Source organism: Fusarium redolens, assembly GCF_020744475.1.
Source record: "Fusarium redolens strain MPI-CAGE-AT-0023 chromosome Unknown BKA55scaffold_21, whole genome shotgun sequence".
In the NCBI taxonomy this organism is placed as follows: Eukaryota; Fungi; Ascomycota; class Sordariomycetes; order Hypocreales; family Nectriaceae; genus Fusarium; species Fusarium redolens.
In genome coordinates this window covers 272,329-287,228 of record NW_025763684.1, presented here as the reverse complement: position 1 = coordinate 287,228, position 14,900 = coordinate 272,329, and the positions used below count along the sequence as shown (strand labels likewise).

At 47.5% G+C, this 14,900-nt stretch overlaps 5 protein-coding genes across 5 annotated transcripts; 2 read left to right on the top strand and 3 right to left on the bottom strand.

Moving 5' to 3' along the window:
• Nucleotides 1–980: 980 nt before the first annotated feature.
• Nucleotides 981–1,527, top strand: BKA55DRAFT_654028 (uncharacterized protein; the record flags this gene model as incomplete). The annotated part of the gene is made up of 1 exon (XM_046197386.1): nucleotides 981–1,527. The coding sequence occupies one exon, from the start codon at nucleotides 981–983 to the stop codon at nucleotides 1,419–1,421; it is 441 nt and encodes a 146-aa protein (XP_046043399.1). The 3' UTR covers nucleotides 1,422–1,527.
• A 496-nt stretch (nucleotides 1,528–2,023) lies between these two features.
• BKA55DRAFT_598572 (uncharacterized protein) lies at nucleotides 2,024–5,394 on the bottom strand (the record flags this gene model as incomplete). The annotated part of the gene is made up of 6 exons (XM_046196262.1): nucleotides 2,024–2,152; nucleotides 2,407–2,555; nucleotides 3,011–4,619; nucleotides 4,769–5,085; nucleotides 5,120–5,191; nucleotides 5,250–5,394. 6 exons carry the CDS (start codon nucleotides 5,392–5,394, stop codon nucleotides 2,024–2,026), a joined length of 2,421 nt encoding a protein of 806 aa, XP_046043398.1.
• A 3,151-nt stretch (nucleotides 5,395–8,545) lies between these two features.
• Nucleotides 8,546–9,439, top strand: BKA55DRAFT_598571 (uncharacterized protein; the record flags this gene model as incomplete). The annotated part of the gene is made up of 4 exons (XM_046196261.1): nucleotides 8,546–8,637; nucleotides 8,691–8,788; nucleotides 8,839–8,957; nucleotides 9,005–9,439. 4 exons carry the CDS (start codon nucleotides 8,546–8,548, stop codon nucleotides 9,437–9,439), a joined length of 744 nt encoding a protein of 247 aa, XP_046043397.1.
• Nucleotides 9,440–10,621: 1,182 nt separating this feature from the next.
• Nucleotides 10,622–12,391, bottom strand: BKA55DRAFT_524915 (uncharacterized protein; the record flags this gene model as incomplete). Its single annotated transcript, XM_046188744.1, has 1 exon — nucleotides 10,622–12,391. The coding sequence occupies one exon, from the start codon at nucleotides 12,389–12,391 to the stop codon at nucleotides 10,622–10,624; it is 1,770 nt and encodes a 589-aa protein (XP_046043396.1).
• Nucleotides 12,392–13,357: 966 nt separating this feature from the next.
• On the bottom strand, nucleotides 13,358–13,656 carry BKA55DRAFT_484522 (uncharacterized protein; the record flags this gene model as incomplete). Its single annotated transcript, XM_046186208.1, has 2 exons — nucleotides 13,358–13,551; nucleotides 13,614–13,656. Coding segments are annotated over 2 exons (237 nt in total), but the record flags the coding sequence as incomplete, so codon positions are not given.
• Between the last annotated feature and the right edge of the window lie 1,244 nt (nucleotides 13,657–14,900).

Genomic DNA, 14,900 nt, shown 5'->3' with positions numbered 1-14,900 from the left:
TTCGAGCACACCTGAGGGTCCCTGTGCTTTAGTTATTGATATTGGTAATGAAATAGATGTTTTCCAGGATTGAACAATGTTTCGCATTATTCTGGGTTAGGTCTCCTGTGTCTGTTGGTTCTGCAGTCTTTGAAGCTAGGTACAGTAGTTTGTGTATGGCTGACCTGGCAACACAGCTAGCGTACCGCTGTGTCGGGACTGGTGTGGTAGCCGCTGTCCAGTAAAATAAGTAGCAAAAGGCTCCATATCTTAAATTACTCCGTGATAAACGTCAGAATGCATCGGGCCTACAATCCTGATCTGTGGCTAGCTATGTGCGAACTCCTTCCTGATCCGCCAATGCTCCGTATCGGGTTCCCTCCCCCACTCATCTTCCAATATCATTAAGCCAAGCCAACGCTGAGCCGTCGGGTTTACCTCACTTGCCAAGCCGAGAGTGCCAAGAGTGGGCGGCGAGCAATTATGGTATTGAAGAACCTTCACCCCGCTTTACAAGGTTCGGGGAAACAACTACCGAGGAAAGTGAATGGAAAAATTCTAGTCTCTTGTACAAGTGGGCGAGTGCGCCATGGCCAAAGATCAGGCAAGAAGAAGGCACCGCCGTCATAAGAGCGGCGGGGGGCACAGTTTCCCTTTGTCCGATCCAACGATTACGTACGACGATGTTGCTACTACTACGTTCTGTTGGTTCCCCCCTGCTCGTCGTCGGTTGGCGAAGACATTGTTGGTGATTAGTGGGTCTTGTGTGGTTTCTCATACGACAGGCAGCCAGTAACAGCATTCCTTGTCGATCAATTAAAAGAGCACGCAATTGAATTTCGCGTCCACTGAAACGGAGTCGCCATGAACTTTCGAAAGGTACTAATCAATAGCTTTTTGGTTGAGTAGATAAGCAAAGAGCCCCAGCAGCCAGGCCCAAAAACGCCTCTTCCAGGCCAAAATCTTTTTCTGTTTCACTTTACCTCACTCATTTTTTCACGATGTGTTACTTCGACCAGGTTGTTTGGGCTTGCGGCAACTGGAGGTGGGGCAAGTTTCGCGAACAATGCAACAAAGAGTACCGCATCGGAGAAACCTGCGGATTGAAGCTTGTGTATGGGCGGCAAGATGAAGCAAAAGACTGTAAAATATGCGATCAAGTGACGAAGAAGGAAAACCGGATTAGGAGGACGACCGAAAGAATGGCTCGGCTTCATGAATGGAAACTTTTGGCCAGCCTTGAAAGATGCGAAGAAGAGGTGGCTTCCCTGAAGGGTGAAATTTTGAGACTGCGCGAGCAACACAGCACACACATGGCTGGAAGAGCCGCCTTCCGCCTTGAGTCCGGAAACCCATTCGAGTTCCATACCAGCTTTGGCGGTCCATTCTCTTGCCCGGCGATTCCTGTCGGCCTTACTGAAAGGCAAGATAACCTACCATAAACAATGCTCTTCGAAATCTATGCAGCCAGGCGTCAGACGCGACCTAAAGACAACAACAATCATCTATTACGTCTCTCAAAAACCTCAGCTGGAGTCAAAAAGCATGGGAAAACATTGGCTTAAACTTCCTTGCCAGTCAATGATTGGCTAAACGCAGCCGCTGGTACTGGCTACTCTCCCAAATTCATGGAGAGGAGGAGAGTGGGGAATTGTAACGGACCCAGAAGCAACGCTGAAGATGCCGATATGATGTATTGCTGAGCGAATACAGTAGAGTTTCATCTATCGAACTATAGGTTCTTCATGCTTAGATAGTGAAGTACTAAGATGCTATTGGCGCTAGGGAAATAATAAAGGCTTCCCATCATGCTCCCCATATTCTCGCATTTTCACTTCGAAACAGATCGGCCCACGGCTTTGTGGACTTTCGATGGCGACCTGTCATCGACTTCGTCCATGTTGATAGACATCTCCTACACACTGGAATGATATGGTGCTTCTAGTTTGATGTGCAGATTTTCATAAAGCGTGTATGATGAAAGGGCCTCGAACAACAGGTTTCAATGTGAAGTCGACCGGAACTCATTAAGACCCCGGCCAACTTATATTTCGCCTACAGAATACTGCCTCTCTAACTGGCGCAGGATCTTTCCAACCACCTCCTCCGCTAGCTTGTCAATATCCTGAACATCAAATCCTTTCTTGAAAATGACCTTGTCCCAACGACGTTGCTCCCATCACTATCCTGGAGAAAGTACTGGTTTTTATTCACAAAATGCAGGTATACACATCCGCCAGGATCGCCTGGAGATATTTATGGGCTTGAGTTCTTCAGAGTTCCAACTACACATCGCTCGTTCTTCAACTGCAGTCCACGACTGCGCTGTTTGGTTATTCTATGCTCCTCGCGTCGTGTGCGAGCCCGTGGTGCTTCTATCACGTAAGATTGGATGTCCATTTTCGGGTCATGGCTTTGGAAACTCACTGTGTCGATAGCGAGCCATCTTACTAGGGTACTTAGTTGCGGTTCCAGACATACATACATTCGAAAGAACTGTCGTCGAGGTCCGACTAAAGCAGCTATCGTAAAGATGGTGGGGCGATGCGGGGTTTCCCAAACAGCCCGTGGTTGGCCTATCATGTGGCCTGTTATATGGGGCGCATCACTGCATTTTAACCCGTTTCTTACGCCACTTTCACTTGTGAAAAAATCAAGGCTCTTTCAACCCGTCTTCGCTGTGCTGAGCCGACTCTTCTCGTGCTCAATAATTCAGTATCATTCGAGCAGGGCCGTTCAACTAAACCTGTAAGGATATGATTTGAAAAGGGGTATCGATTCTTGCGTTATTGGCGTTCTACCGCAATGAACCGTAATGAAGGACAGTAAGGGCGATCAGAATGAAAAATAAGTGGGGTCAAAATGATCTTGTTCATGTTTGGAAGAACCTCGATACGTGCACGAGCCAGATTCTGTGCAATTCGGCACATTACAGCGAGCCCTTGTTACTGGAGGATAGGATGTCATATGACGGTGCCCTGGAAAGCTTCAAATAATTGACAGTGCTATTCTGCCTGTCGCTAACTAGTACTATAAGCTTCCCAATCGTTTCGGAGAATCTTTCTTAATCGAGTATAAAGCTTGTCATCTTCTCGTTCCCAAGGCTTATCCCGAGGGAAAACAATCTTCCGTAGTCCATTCAATAATGGGATAAGTGGATTGTAATAGGCTGTGAAATTATTCGTCATGGTGGCCACAAAAATCGACTCCTTTGTCACTGTTCCCAACTTGAGTTTGGCTAACTCCTCCATATCTGCGTAGTTCCATTTATCAAACTGTGAAACAGTCCTGCTCTTGTCTGGTCCGTCATAGTGGATGCATATCCAGAATAGCACCCAGAAGAATGACTCTAGATCATGCATAAAAGAATGTTGCTCACCCAGGAGCGCCCCAATTGCCATGAAAGCCCGTGTTCCGGTCTTCCCCTTTGCTCCTGACGCAGCCTCTCGCGATTCCTTGATGGCCAGGTCAAGATCAATCAAGAAGGAAGGCCAGGAGGGGTTATCATCATCCTCGTTGATCATAAGATTGTTGACCGAGATGTCTCTGTGAAGGAAGCCTGCCTTATGCAGAGATTCATGTCCTTCGATGCACCGCTCAAACGCAGCAAGCAGAGCCGACCGGGAGCTCGCCTTGTAGATAGGCATCCCGTAGTCTCGGAGAATGACACGCCGATGTACACGATTTGGTAATGAACTGGTGACCATCGTTGAAGACACGGAACAAGATCGCTTGCTAGAAGGAAGAGGAGCGCCAGCTTGGCTAGATGAACGCTTTCTGCTGGCACTGGTGCTGCCGCGACCCTCTCTCGATGTGCCAGACACGACGTTGTTCCGCCGGATTGGTCGTTCCGGACGGTAGTTCGCAGCTTGCGTAATATCCAGCCCTCTTCGAACATTATTCCGGATGTCATCATCTGCCCCGTCAATCTGTACCGTCTCGTGGTGATAGTACCGGGCTACGTTAACGACACCCTTGTCAGTCGCCTCACGTAGTAGTTCGCCTTCTTCATCTCGTTCCGGATATTGCCACGAATCCTTAATGACAAGCAGCATCTCCGGCCGTCCTTCGGGATGGGCTTTCCAACATGTCGTCGCTCGACCAGCTATGCAAGGCGCCCGCTGCATCACCTCGTCGATGATGATCCGCTCGGTCGAACCATTCCGATTGACCTCGATGAATCGCTCCCCGTTTGCCGTCATGATTGTCGGGTCGAACCCTAGCTGCTTCTCGTTCATCCAGAGAAAACCAAGGATCGTGGACACAAACTGACGCCCATCTTTGTTAATGTCGAACTGCTCCGATGCGATGCCCCCGAGCCGGTCAAATGCCCATACCCTCATGAGGGACCCGCAGATAGTAAAGCCCAAGACGAAGCGACGGGTATTCTGCGCAACGAGCACTTCCCTTGCGTACCTCCCCAGATCAAGCCACGCCATTGAGGCCTTGTCGGCGGATGGGTTGCTCTTCAGCTCTCCAGGCACCAAGATCTGCGACCAGCGGCACCGCGAGTCTTTCCCAGCACTCATATCCTTGACAAAACCGATGTCCAACTTGCGCTCTCCGGTAGAACCTTGTATTGGCTTATTGGGCTGGGCAAGAGGCCGTCGTCGATGTTGATGCGTTTGATTGACTCGTGGCTGTCTGCGAACGCCGCTAGTTTGTCGCTGAAGTCAGCAAACCAGCTCAGCACATCATCCTGGTTCGCATCCCTGGGCCATCCCTTCCAACCGTCCTCAAAGAGTGGAACGCTGCCTTCCACTCATTGCTTGAAGAACGCCTGGGACACTGCGTCAAGGCCGGCCACGCCTCCAAAGTATGCGTCATGAAAGTGACGGACCCCGACATACATAGACCCAAGGTCCTCTTTTAGCACGTCGTCCACGTATTTGCGATGTTCGGACGAGTTTGCGAAGCTGCTTGTATTGCGCAGCCATGGGGTCTGTTGGAGGGAAGAGGCTATCGGTCGGGGAGGCGGGGTGGATTCGGCGACAGCGTCATAGGCTCGATCCCAGATAAGGGCATCGGGTTCGCTGGCTAGGGCCGATTTCAGAAGAGACTTAATTGAATCGAGGTCGAAGTCGTCAGATGTAATCGCTGCATTGTCTTGATAGTTCGCTGAAGAGCGTTCTTCCGTTACTGGCTCGAAGCAGACGAGAAGCCGGGAGGATTTGTAGCGCCGAAACAAGGACAAGGATAATATTTTGAAGATCTACACGAAGGTTAGACGAGGGCGACCCGGAACAAAATGTTTGATGACTACCTATTACCTTCTTGGGCAAATTTGTCTAACGCGTTTGGAGTGGAGGAGATACCCGCGCCTTCGCATATCGAATCGAAAGACGCACGAAAGGCATCAAGACCATTTCCAATAGGGTTGTCCTCAATGGCCTTGGACTGCGATTTATTTCTCATGGCGGATGGGACACGTTCAGAAAGCCAAGAGAGAGCGAACGTCGCGTTTCTGGCAAGGAACTAGACTGAGCAACCGACGGCAAATCTTTGATCCGCCGTACTTAGTAAGCATGTCAACTGAAATGAAACGGGTTTAGTTCTCGCCGCTAGAATCTGATTGGCGACAACATTGAGAACCGACGGCGAGGCCCATAAGTTGCAATATGATATCACACCAACAAAGAATAAGAACTTAATAAATAGTGAGCAGGAGCGATTTGCAGACCCTGGTATAATATTAATCCTTGAGCTAAGTACTTTTACAATACATGAAGCTTCTAGTCTGAGGCGGTGAAAATGGATTAGCGTCCGGCGCGTTTAGCAATAACATCTTGTCTTGCTTTATCCTCTGTTGTATCGTACTTTCGAGGTCGCCCACGCTTTTTGTGTGCTTTAGGCATAGCGATCAAGATGCAGTATTACACAGTGATTGACTTGCGCTGTCTTGAAGTTCCTGCAGCTTGATGGAATGCGCTTGTCTCTGAGTTGACCGCTAAACCCTGGTTTGCTAGAGGCTTGATTGCTAAGTCCCAGATAGGCTAGTGCGGTGACTGTCACGGTCGAGCGGTGACGGCATTGTTTTCTTGAGTTTAACAAGCAGCTACAACAAGAATATAGATCTAATCATGAATAAAAAAATAGCTTCATGTTTTTCAATGGCTAAGCTTCTGGAAAGAGTTATATAGGATAAAGAATCTTGGTTGTGGTCTTGAAAACCTAAGTGCTGATTCCCTCCTGGATTTCGGTAACTGTCTGCATACATCCGCGATGCGCCTGAGTGGAGATATGAAGCGTCTGAAGGCTTTGATTCCTCGTAGGAGATTCCGGACCGGGTTGGTTCGCGGTACCGTGTGTATGTCTACCCACAGCTTGCTTGCTCGTCTCCAGAACCTTTCTTGGATGGTCGCTATGTGGGCTTCAGCCTCAGCTACTCCTGTCGCCACGCTTGTGAAAGACCCTATGATTGCTTGCGCTCCTATCCTTTGTACTCGATGGATCGTATATGTCGATGCTGTTTTGCACGCATGCATCCAGACGTTGGAGGCATAGTCCACCACAGGGACTACCATGGCTATGAAAAGCTGCCTTGTTGTCGAGGGAGACATTCCCTTCAATCGTTTCAGCTCCATCGCAGCTTCTAGTCCCTTTGTTACTGCCTTTGCAATGTGCTGCTTGTAGTGAAGCCGTGAGTCCATAACGACCCCGAGAATCATGACTTGGTCCTTCGGAAAGACTCTCTCACCCTTGATTGTGAATGGTTCCGAGTCTATCCTGCCTGTGTACCTGGTGAAATGTATGATCGCCTTTTTTTCCGCCTCAAAAGTCGCGCCGCTGCGTTTCTCCCAGTCGAGAGCCTTGTTGATTATTGCCTGTGCTCCTCTCCGGTTGCTCTGGGCTGTCGGTCCCGATACCCACGCGGTGTAGTCATCGACGAAGGCGATGGCACCACCATTTCTATCGATCTGCGTCTGCACCAGATCTGCGTTAAAGAATAGACACAGTATCGATGACAAGGGCGACCCCTGCGGGAGTCCTGCTTATGGCAGAGATCGGCTTTCGGAACTCTGGCCATTGATTACGACGGTTGCAGTCCGCTCTGAACAAAAGGCATCGATCCAGCGCAGGAGACTCTCCGGAATTCCTCTCGCCTTCATCCGCTGCAGCAACCTCTCTTTGCACACGCCATTGTATGCCCCTTTCACGTCGAAACTCATGAGGCTCACGACATGGCGTGCCCGCCATGCTGAGAAGATGTGTTCTTGTAGGAGTACGAGGCTTGCTCTGCTGATCGCTGCTTGCGCGCACCAAAATGGTTGGTCGGAAGAAGTCCGTAAGTACCTACCGCGTGGGAGATTCTCTCGGCGACGACCGATTCCTGGAAGATGGCGAGGACGTCGTGTTTCACCGAGGGCCAGACTTGCTTCCAAACGATGGCTGGTAGTCCATCTTCTCCTGGCGCCTTCCATGACTTGGTCGCCCATAGCTGACGTTCTACTTCCTCCAAGGTCAGGTCTGGCATCATTACTGGGGCCCTCTGTTGCCGTGATCCTTCGTCTTCGATGTTGTCTGGCAGCGGCGGGAAGAACTTCGCCAGCAGTTCTTCGGCTTGCTCTTCATGGCTAGTTGTCGCTGTTCCATCTGCCTTAGCGAGTTGGGGTCCCTTTTTAAAAGCTGCATCGTCCCCGGATATCATGTACTTGGCTGCTTTCCAGATGTTGTCGTTATCCGCCAGAAACTCCTTCCAGTGAGTGTTCTTCTGTTGCTGTATGGCATCGTGGTATTGCTTAGCCGCAGCCTTTGCCGTATTTTCTAGATCTTTAGCATTCTGTCCCGCACGCCTTGCGGCTCGGGCTCGATTTCTCCAGTATGTGTATACATACCGCAGCTGTGTGAGGTCATGGGTCCACCGCCGCTTTGCATATGGCGACGGTTTGGCTCTGGGTGTCAGTGCTTGGACTGCTTCCAGCACAGCCGACATCAACCTGTCCGTTTTCTGCTGCACTGTGTTTTCCACTGGCCTAACTCTCAGCGTGTCCACAATCCTGCTATTGATCTCCTTCCAAGGTGCATTCTTGAACCGAAGTCTTTCTTCCTGTTTCGGCGCCGGGACTGAAATGTCAAACACAGTCTCTATCGTGCGATGATCTGATCCGTGCTCCGTACCATGTATCACGCATTTGATGTTTGCGTCTGCAAGCTCCTCAGAAGCCAGAACCAAGCCAATGGTTGTCTCGTAGTCTCCACATCTTGTCTGGTTTCCAATTAATTGATATGCTGGGAAATTATATACCGCGCTGTAATGAATTAATGCATGCTGGTTTTATACATTTTACGCATTGTAATGTCTAAGACACTGCCCCCTCTACTTTTTCTACGACCTAGCCGGGCTGGGTCGTTGCTAACTTGTAGGTAGGCTCTCAAGAAGTTGCGAGCAAGGAATGCTAGTTCTGATTGAGACCATGAATACCAGCCGAAACAAGGATAATCCACAGGTCTGGCTGATTTATGGGTCGGGCGAGGCCCTGTAAGTCTATAAAGAGACATTTACCACCCACTGGTAAGAGGACGTTAATTATGGATTTAGATCGCTCAGACACAACTCCACGACACCATGGAATCAAATCCAGGCTGGAGCATGCTCAAACCGGAGCAAACTGAACCCTTCATCGCATCCAGTCCCCAGTGGAAACTGGTGGGAGAAAGGTAACTACGAAAGGGCAACATGTCTATATTACAAGATCTAATTATGAATGTAGCTGTTACGAGAAAGTCGAGCCTTTCAAACACGAAACCAACGATGCAGACACTGAGAGGCATCAGCTTTCTTCTTTATTTACTATCCGGTATACTATGAGTAAGTCCTCAGTTGAAGCTGGGGTTGACAAGAAGACCTGACAAAAGCAGACACCAAGACCAAGGAGAGAACAGTTATCGTAGATATAATATCCCCAAATCTCCAATTCATGATGGAAAAGGCGCTCTATGGCGTTGAAACCGCAGACTTCAGGGAGCCTGTTACTTTGGTAAGTGAATCCATCTTGTAATAGTCACAATTAACAACGACTGCAAGGTTAATTTCAAGACGTTATTCCACAAGCGCACGCAACTGAGGATGTTCCGCGATGTCCACTCTGACCATATAACAGCCTTCTTATTGGATAAGGAGCATTTTAGGTGCTTCATTAGGATCTTTGAGGACTTATGCGAAGATCTAGATAATAGGCTAGAAGCACTTGTCCGGTGTGATGAGATCACTTGGGAGTTTCTTCCAGAGTTATTTCTCCCTAAAACGAAGGTTCTAAGGAATGATGGAACAAATGATATCCAAGACGAGGGGACTTGTCTTGAATGTGAGGAGACTATTGATAAAGAAGGTCTGAGATTCATTTGCCTGAGAATAAGTCTTGATCAAGGGGGGGATTGTTCGATTTTCATTCCAGAATTCGACAGCAAAGTCGCCATTAGATCCCTTGAGGTCTACCCTAAGGACTTTATGGAGGACTAGAGCGGTTGACTCACCAATTCATTCCTTCCTGTCCCGGGCTAGGACTACATTTAAACATGCATACTCCGTCTTAACCTTGATTATCATAACCATGATGAGACAACTGTTGGTCATATGAGATCACCGTATTCTTAACTTCCAGTAGCTAGCTCCAGTTATAGTCCAAATGGATATTTATATACTGATCTGTATTCGTCGACTGAAGTGGAGTTCTATTTCCACTCCTGGTATCATGTCGAGGCCCGCTGGATGTCTGCTATAACTTCACGAATATTCGCGTCGCCTCCACCAATGGCGCATCCATTTGTCCGGGAAGACATTCCGGTGCTCGCTGATCACACTACTAATCACGTACCAAAGACAAGTGCTTCGCCTCTTATCCATCTGATTAGGTGAAGGCAGTATCACACCAAGTGCTCGTAAGGGATTGAGATAAAATAAGGCACAAAGGAGCTTCAGTTTCACTCATTCATCCTCATGCTTTCATAGATCACTTCGTAAAGCTCGGCAACGAAAGTTGGGCCATGCTTAACTTGGGGCACTGCCTATATCTGGTAAGCTTAACTCGTAGTATTGACCTTGCTTCAAGTCTCATGACATAATGGGAGTGCATTCATGTCCAAATTCTCGAAAAGGCTGCGATTTATTCCATCCATTCGATTAGGACTATTCATAACAGTGACTCATGAGAGGCACTGCCGCCACTGCCACTGATGGAAATGGCCGTGTGACGTATCTTGATCTACCTATATGCCGGCCAAGCTAGATATCAAACAAAGTGGAAGGCTTAGGATGCACAACGGCCGTAGTTTATCAGATGCCTTCTCTTCTAAGCACAGCCATACAGACAAGAGTACCCTCATAGGCTGCATGGTTAAACTATCTAACGCCAATGTTCGGTAAAAGTGACAACGAGCTCGCGTCCTGAGAATTCGGGATCTCAGGTATGCTACGACGCTGAAATTGACAACATCTTTTAGGTAGGATGTCTTATGTCGAGGCTAACTGAGTACATCGAAATGGTCAACTATACTCCATTGATATTCGTTCAGAACTCATTTCTCTGTTACTATATCAATGTTACCTTTATGTTGGCATCTCACTCATTATACAACCAAGCTTGTTCTAAACCCAATATAGATATTTGAGTACATATATATTGGATGATGCATTATGTGGGGCTTAGGAACTTCTTTTCTCTGTAACCTTAGACCTGGCCTTTTTCTTTCCAATTTCCTTTTTTCGAAACTCGTCAACCTTTTTCTGGTGATTTTGCGTTAAGAAAACACTATGCTCAGGATGTCGCTCGAGCAAGGTGTTTAGCTTCTGATTATCGTTGTTGACGAGAATCATGAGCCTGTCCGCCTCTGTCTGGTCCCTCATACTATAAACCGTCCTACCTACCACAAAAAGATTGGCATACATGGGCTCCGTAGTATATAGGTGCTTTTTGAGAATGCCAGTCCACTTGGCTTTTTCATGTCTTGGAGTTGAAATGTCAATGTGGTCAAAGGTGAATGGTATAGGCTTGCATTGCATTCGATAAGAGGCCCTTTTCTTATCGATGTGGCGCTGATATGCGAGAACCGTGTCCTGAAGATTGTACTGACTGGTGATCTTATTGCAAGCGGAAGCAAGCGAGCGAAGGCTCATGTTGTTCACTCCACCGTCTTCTTTCAACCCCCAACCAGAATTGATGCCCTCCAAAGTTAGCTCAGCTGATTGGGCGATTTCTCCACATATTGACCTTCGCAACGCCACAAGGTCAGCGCCTCCGTTTTCAGTTTGTAGTGGATATTCGGGATGGACAAAGCCAAATAGAGACATCAAATGACCAACTTCAGCCTGATCCAGTGTTTTGTTATACTCGTCATCATTTCCCGAGGAGAGAAGACTTCCGAGTTGTGATTCATGATACATGCTGTAGCCACCGAGCTTCCAGCACGGCTCGTCTTCAATACCCTCTTTTATGGAGTCTACCATTTTAAAGCTTCCTCCTGCTTTCTGGGCAGCAACGTAAGTCCGCACAGGTGCCGAAGTAAGCTTATATGTCGCCAAGCTCTCTAAATCACCGACAGTTTTCTCGTATCGCAGACGGGGCATACAAAGCGTAATTGGGATCTTGTACAGCCAACAGAGCCTAACCAAGATCTGCATAGATGCGGAGAATGACCCCACGATAATAGGACAATCATTATGACCTGGAATGATCTTGTTGGCTTTTGAGAAGTGGAACACCTCTCGTGCTTGCTCTGGAAGGGTCTTGTAGGCCAGAGGCTCTGGACCGAAAGGCTTTTCCGAGTCCCTTTCTGGCAAAGTTTTAGCAGAGAGCTTGTCAATGAGCTTAAAAGAAGCATCGGTGAATGAAGTGCGTAGTGGGTACTCGGCATCATGATATTCTCCCATCCCAGCTGCACGTTGTCCCTTGCTCGTGGCGACAAGGACGTCCCCCAAACGACGATAATAAACACTCAAACCACACTCCATAGTGCTGAGCACACTAAATGATGCAAGTGTCCGTGCAGAACCAATAAACATTGTCCAGTCAGGACCTATAGTGTTAATAATTGATTCCATGATTTGGCTGTAACGGTTAGAGTTATCAACATAAACATCTTGAACCTTAAAAACTTTGGTCCACAGTTTATCTTGAGCGTGATTGGCGCGATATTCGATAACAAGTGCCTTGAATTCCTCCAGAAGTTTGCTGTCTCTTAAGTACTTGATGACAAGGCGGCGAAGGATCAAGGCCAGGAGGGCGGTCTCGTGACATCTTTCACCGCCCACCCTCGCGTCCAAAGAGCTCCAGCCGTCTTTTATGACACCATAGATGGTCCATTCGCCTGAGACGAGAAGGTTGATGGCATACTCTAAATCACGTTTCTTGAGAGCTTCCCAAGCATCAATGTCTCGGAAGGTTTGTCCGTTTCTGGTTTTATTTAAGTGACTCATCGAGGGCGATAGATTCAGACAGTGACGTATGTTTGTAAACAGATTCAGTGGCAAAAATTGTTTTCTATAAGGTTGACATTTATGCAACCATGCCAAAACATGGATCATCTGATTTCACGCCTGAGAGAGCACTTGCAGAGTCACGACGAACTGTGTTGTCCGAGCCTTAAGTATCTCCATTGGACATATGTCTAGATGTGTCATACTGAAAAGCTATTTTAGATAGGGCCCGGCGGTCTATTCTGACTGAAAGGGTAATAGTCGCTAACGCCTACATACAGCGCTTGCTTTTCGTCTTTATTTCCTCAAGCCCATGCTGTGCCACTTACGGCTGAATTTATATCCGCATTTCCTAAAGCCCATTCCTGGACCTTAGTTTCACACCATCAATGTGAAATTCGTATCCTCAAGTCCATACAGCGCCTGCTCTTAATTGCTCTCTTCCTTTCTGTTCTGCTGTAATAAAAGGAAGGTGCAAGGTGTAGAAATCACTGTATGGCAAGCCCCTCTTACTAGCTGCTACTATCTACCGCTTCTATCGCTTGCGTTGACTTTCTGCTGTCGCTTTGTCCTGGGCTGTTGCATATTTGCGTGGTTGTCCACGTTTTGTTGGTCCCTCCATGTTAAAATGCCTCTTTCCCCTTATAACTAACTAAATGGTATTCCACTTAGGTTCGTTGCCATTACACTGGCAAGCCACTAAAGCATCTCGGTCAGCATACTATCAAGCCTCCAGCAGCAGCAGTCTATTTTACAGCGGATTTGTGGTTATAGGGTACTCCGTATTTTGATCGATGGAATTGGCCGTTTCCAGGTCACGGTTGAGAGTCAAAATAAGGAACGGGCCCTGTTTCCGTATCTAATACTTGAGTTGAATAAATTAAATTGTAATATATTCTTCTAGATTAAAACAAGAGTATTCTAGCCAAATGTGAAGCTCTTAGTTTGAGGCCGTATATATTGATCATTGTGGTTCAGCCAAGGTATACTATCAAGAGTAAATCCTTCTCGTGTAATACCATTTCCGTAACTTGCAAACTTTTGCTTCTCATTCTCAAACCTTATTTCATAGTCCTCCCATCTTACTATCTCTGTGGCGGCGTAGTAGTGAAGTATTGTCCCTGGCCAAGGAACTATGACTTTTCCATTAGGAAGCTTATCTGTTTTACCGCGTTTTAGTCTCGACTGACGTTAATTCGTGGTAACAGAGGTGATGACTTACACCATGATGAACATGGCCCCGCCCAGACCATCTCTCGCATGCGTTCTGCGGCCGGGACCCGTGCGGACATCTCATCGCTGGTCTCAACAGCTAAGATAGATGCTGATACGATTATAGCGGCACTACAGCGCTCCCGAGACACGCGATGAACGCATGCTACATGCCATCGATATGGGCTGGTTCATTATGGATAAAAAATATACCATGACCGAGGACGTTCCCGTTTATTCCGCCGCTCTCCTTTTCGACCCTTCGAAAACGAGACGCCTACATTAAGCACTAGCCGGATGGGTGGTACGACAACGCAATTGGCGGAGCACAAGAGATTTGGGAGGAAGAATACAATATTGAGCTCCCTACTATGCCTCCAGCCGCTCCGAGCGCTGTGGCGGACATTGTGGAACACAAGAGTAATAAACTAGCTCAGTTGGCGAGGAATATGAAGGTAAAGACCGCCGTGTTGCGTTCTGAGGATGATTTCGTGACCTTCATTACCGCTGAGCCGATAGAGATCGATTCCACGCCGCTTCAATGGTGGTGCGCATCTGAGCAGCGGAGAACATATCCACGACTTAGCCACATGGCCATCGCGGTACTCTTCATTTCACCAGAGTCATCCGAGCCAGAGAGAGCCTTCTCTGGGGCCCGCAGGACATGCTAATGGGATAGGCTGCGGATTAAATGTGCAAATATTGAGAGGGTAGAGTGTATAGGCAGCTGGCTGCGCGAAGGTCATGTCATACCTACATCCCGCGGTGGATTTGGGTTACCGATGATATTTTCCGCATTAAAAGATGATCATACTAATTCTGTTGACGATTTAGAAGACAGAGAGGATATTGATTGATATAGAATAGAGCCGATAAATTAATTGTTTAATTTCATCGCCTCATTGGCTTACTGTCGTGTTCCTTATCCTGTTATCCAGTAGTCTGTATTTTTTCTTATCTTGTTCTGTTTAACATGTTAACGGATTTCTTAACATGTTATACAGATTGTCCATGTATGGTGGTGGTCAAGGAAGGTCGGCGCGACGGGGTACTCGGCATTGTGGTATATGCGGCAAGGCCGGGCATAATGCAAGGACCTGTCAGGAGGTAATTGCGGCGTCTAGACAAGAGTATAGTGAGTAGTTTTAATTGATTAGATAATTTGTGGTATTATTATTATAATTTGAAAGTTAAGAGCTATTATTTTTGGTTAAACTACTTGTCCGGTCAGACTACTTATTAAACACGTTAGTAGTAGTTAGGATAGGATAGGATAAGCCAGGTCGTAGCTGACTTG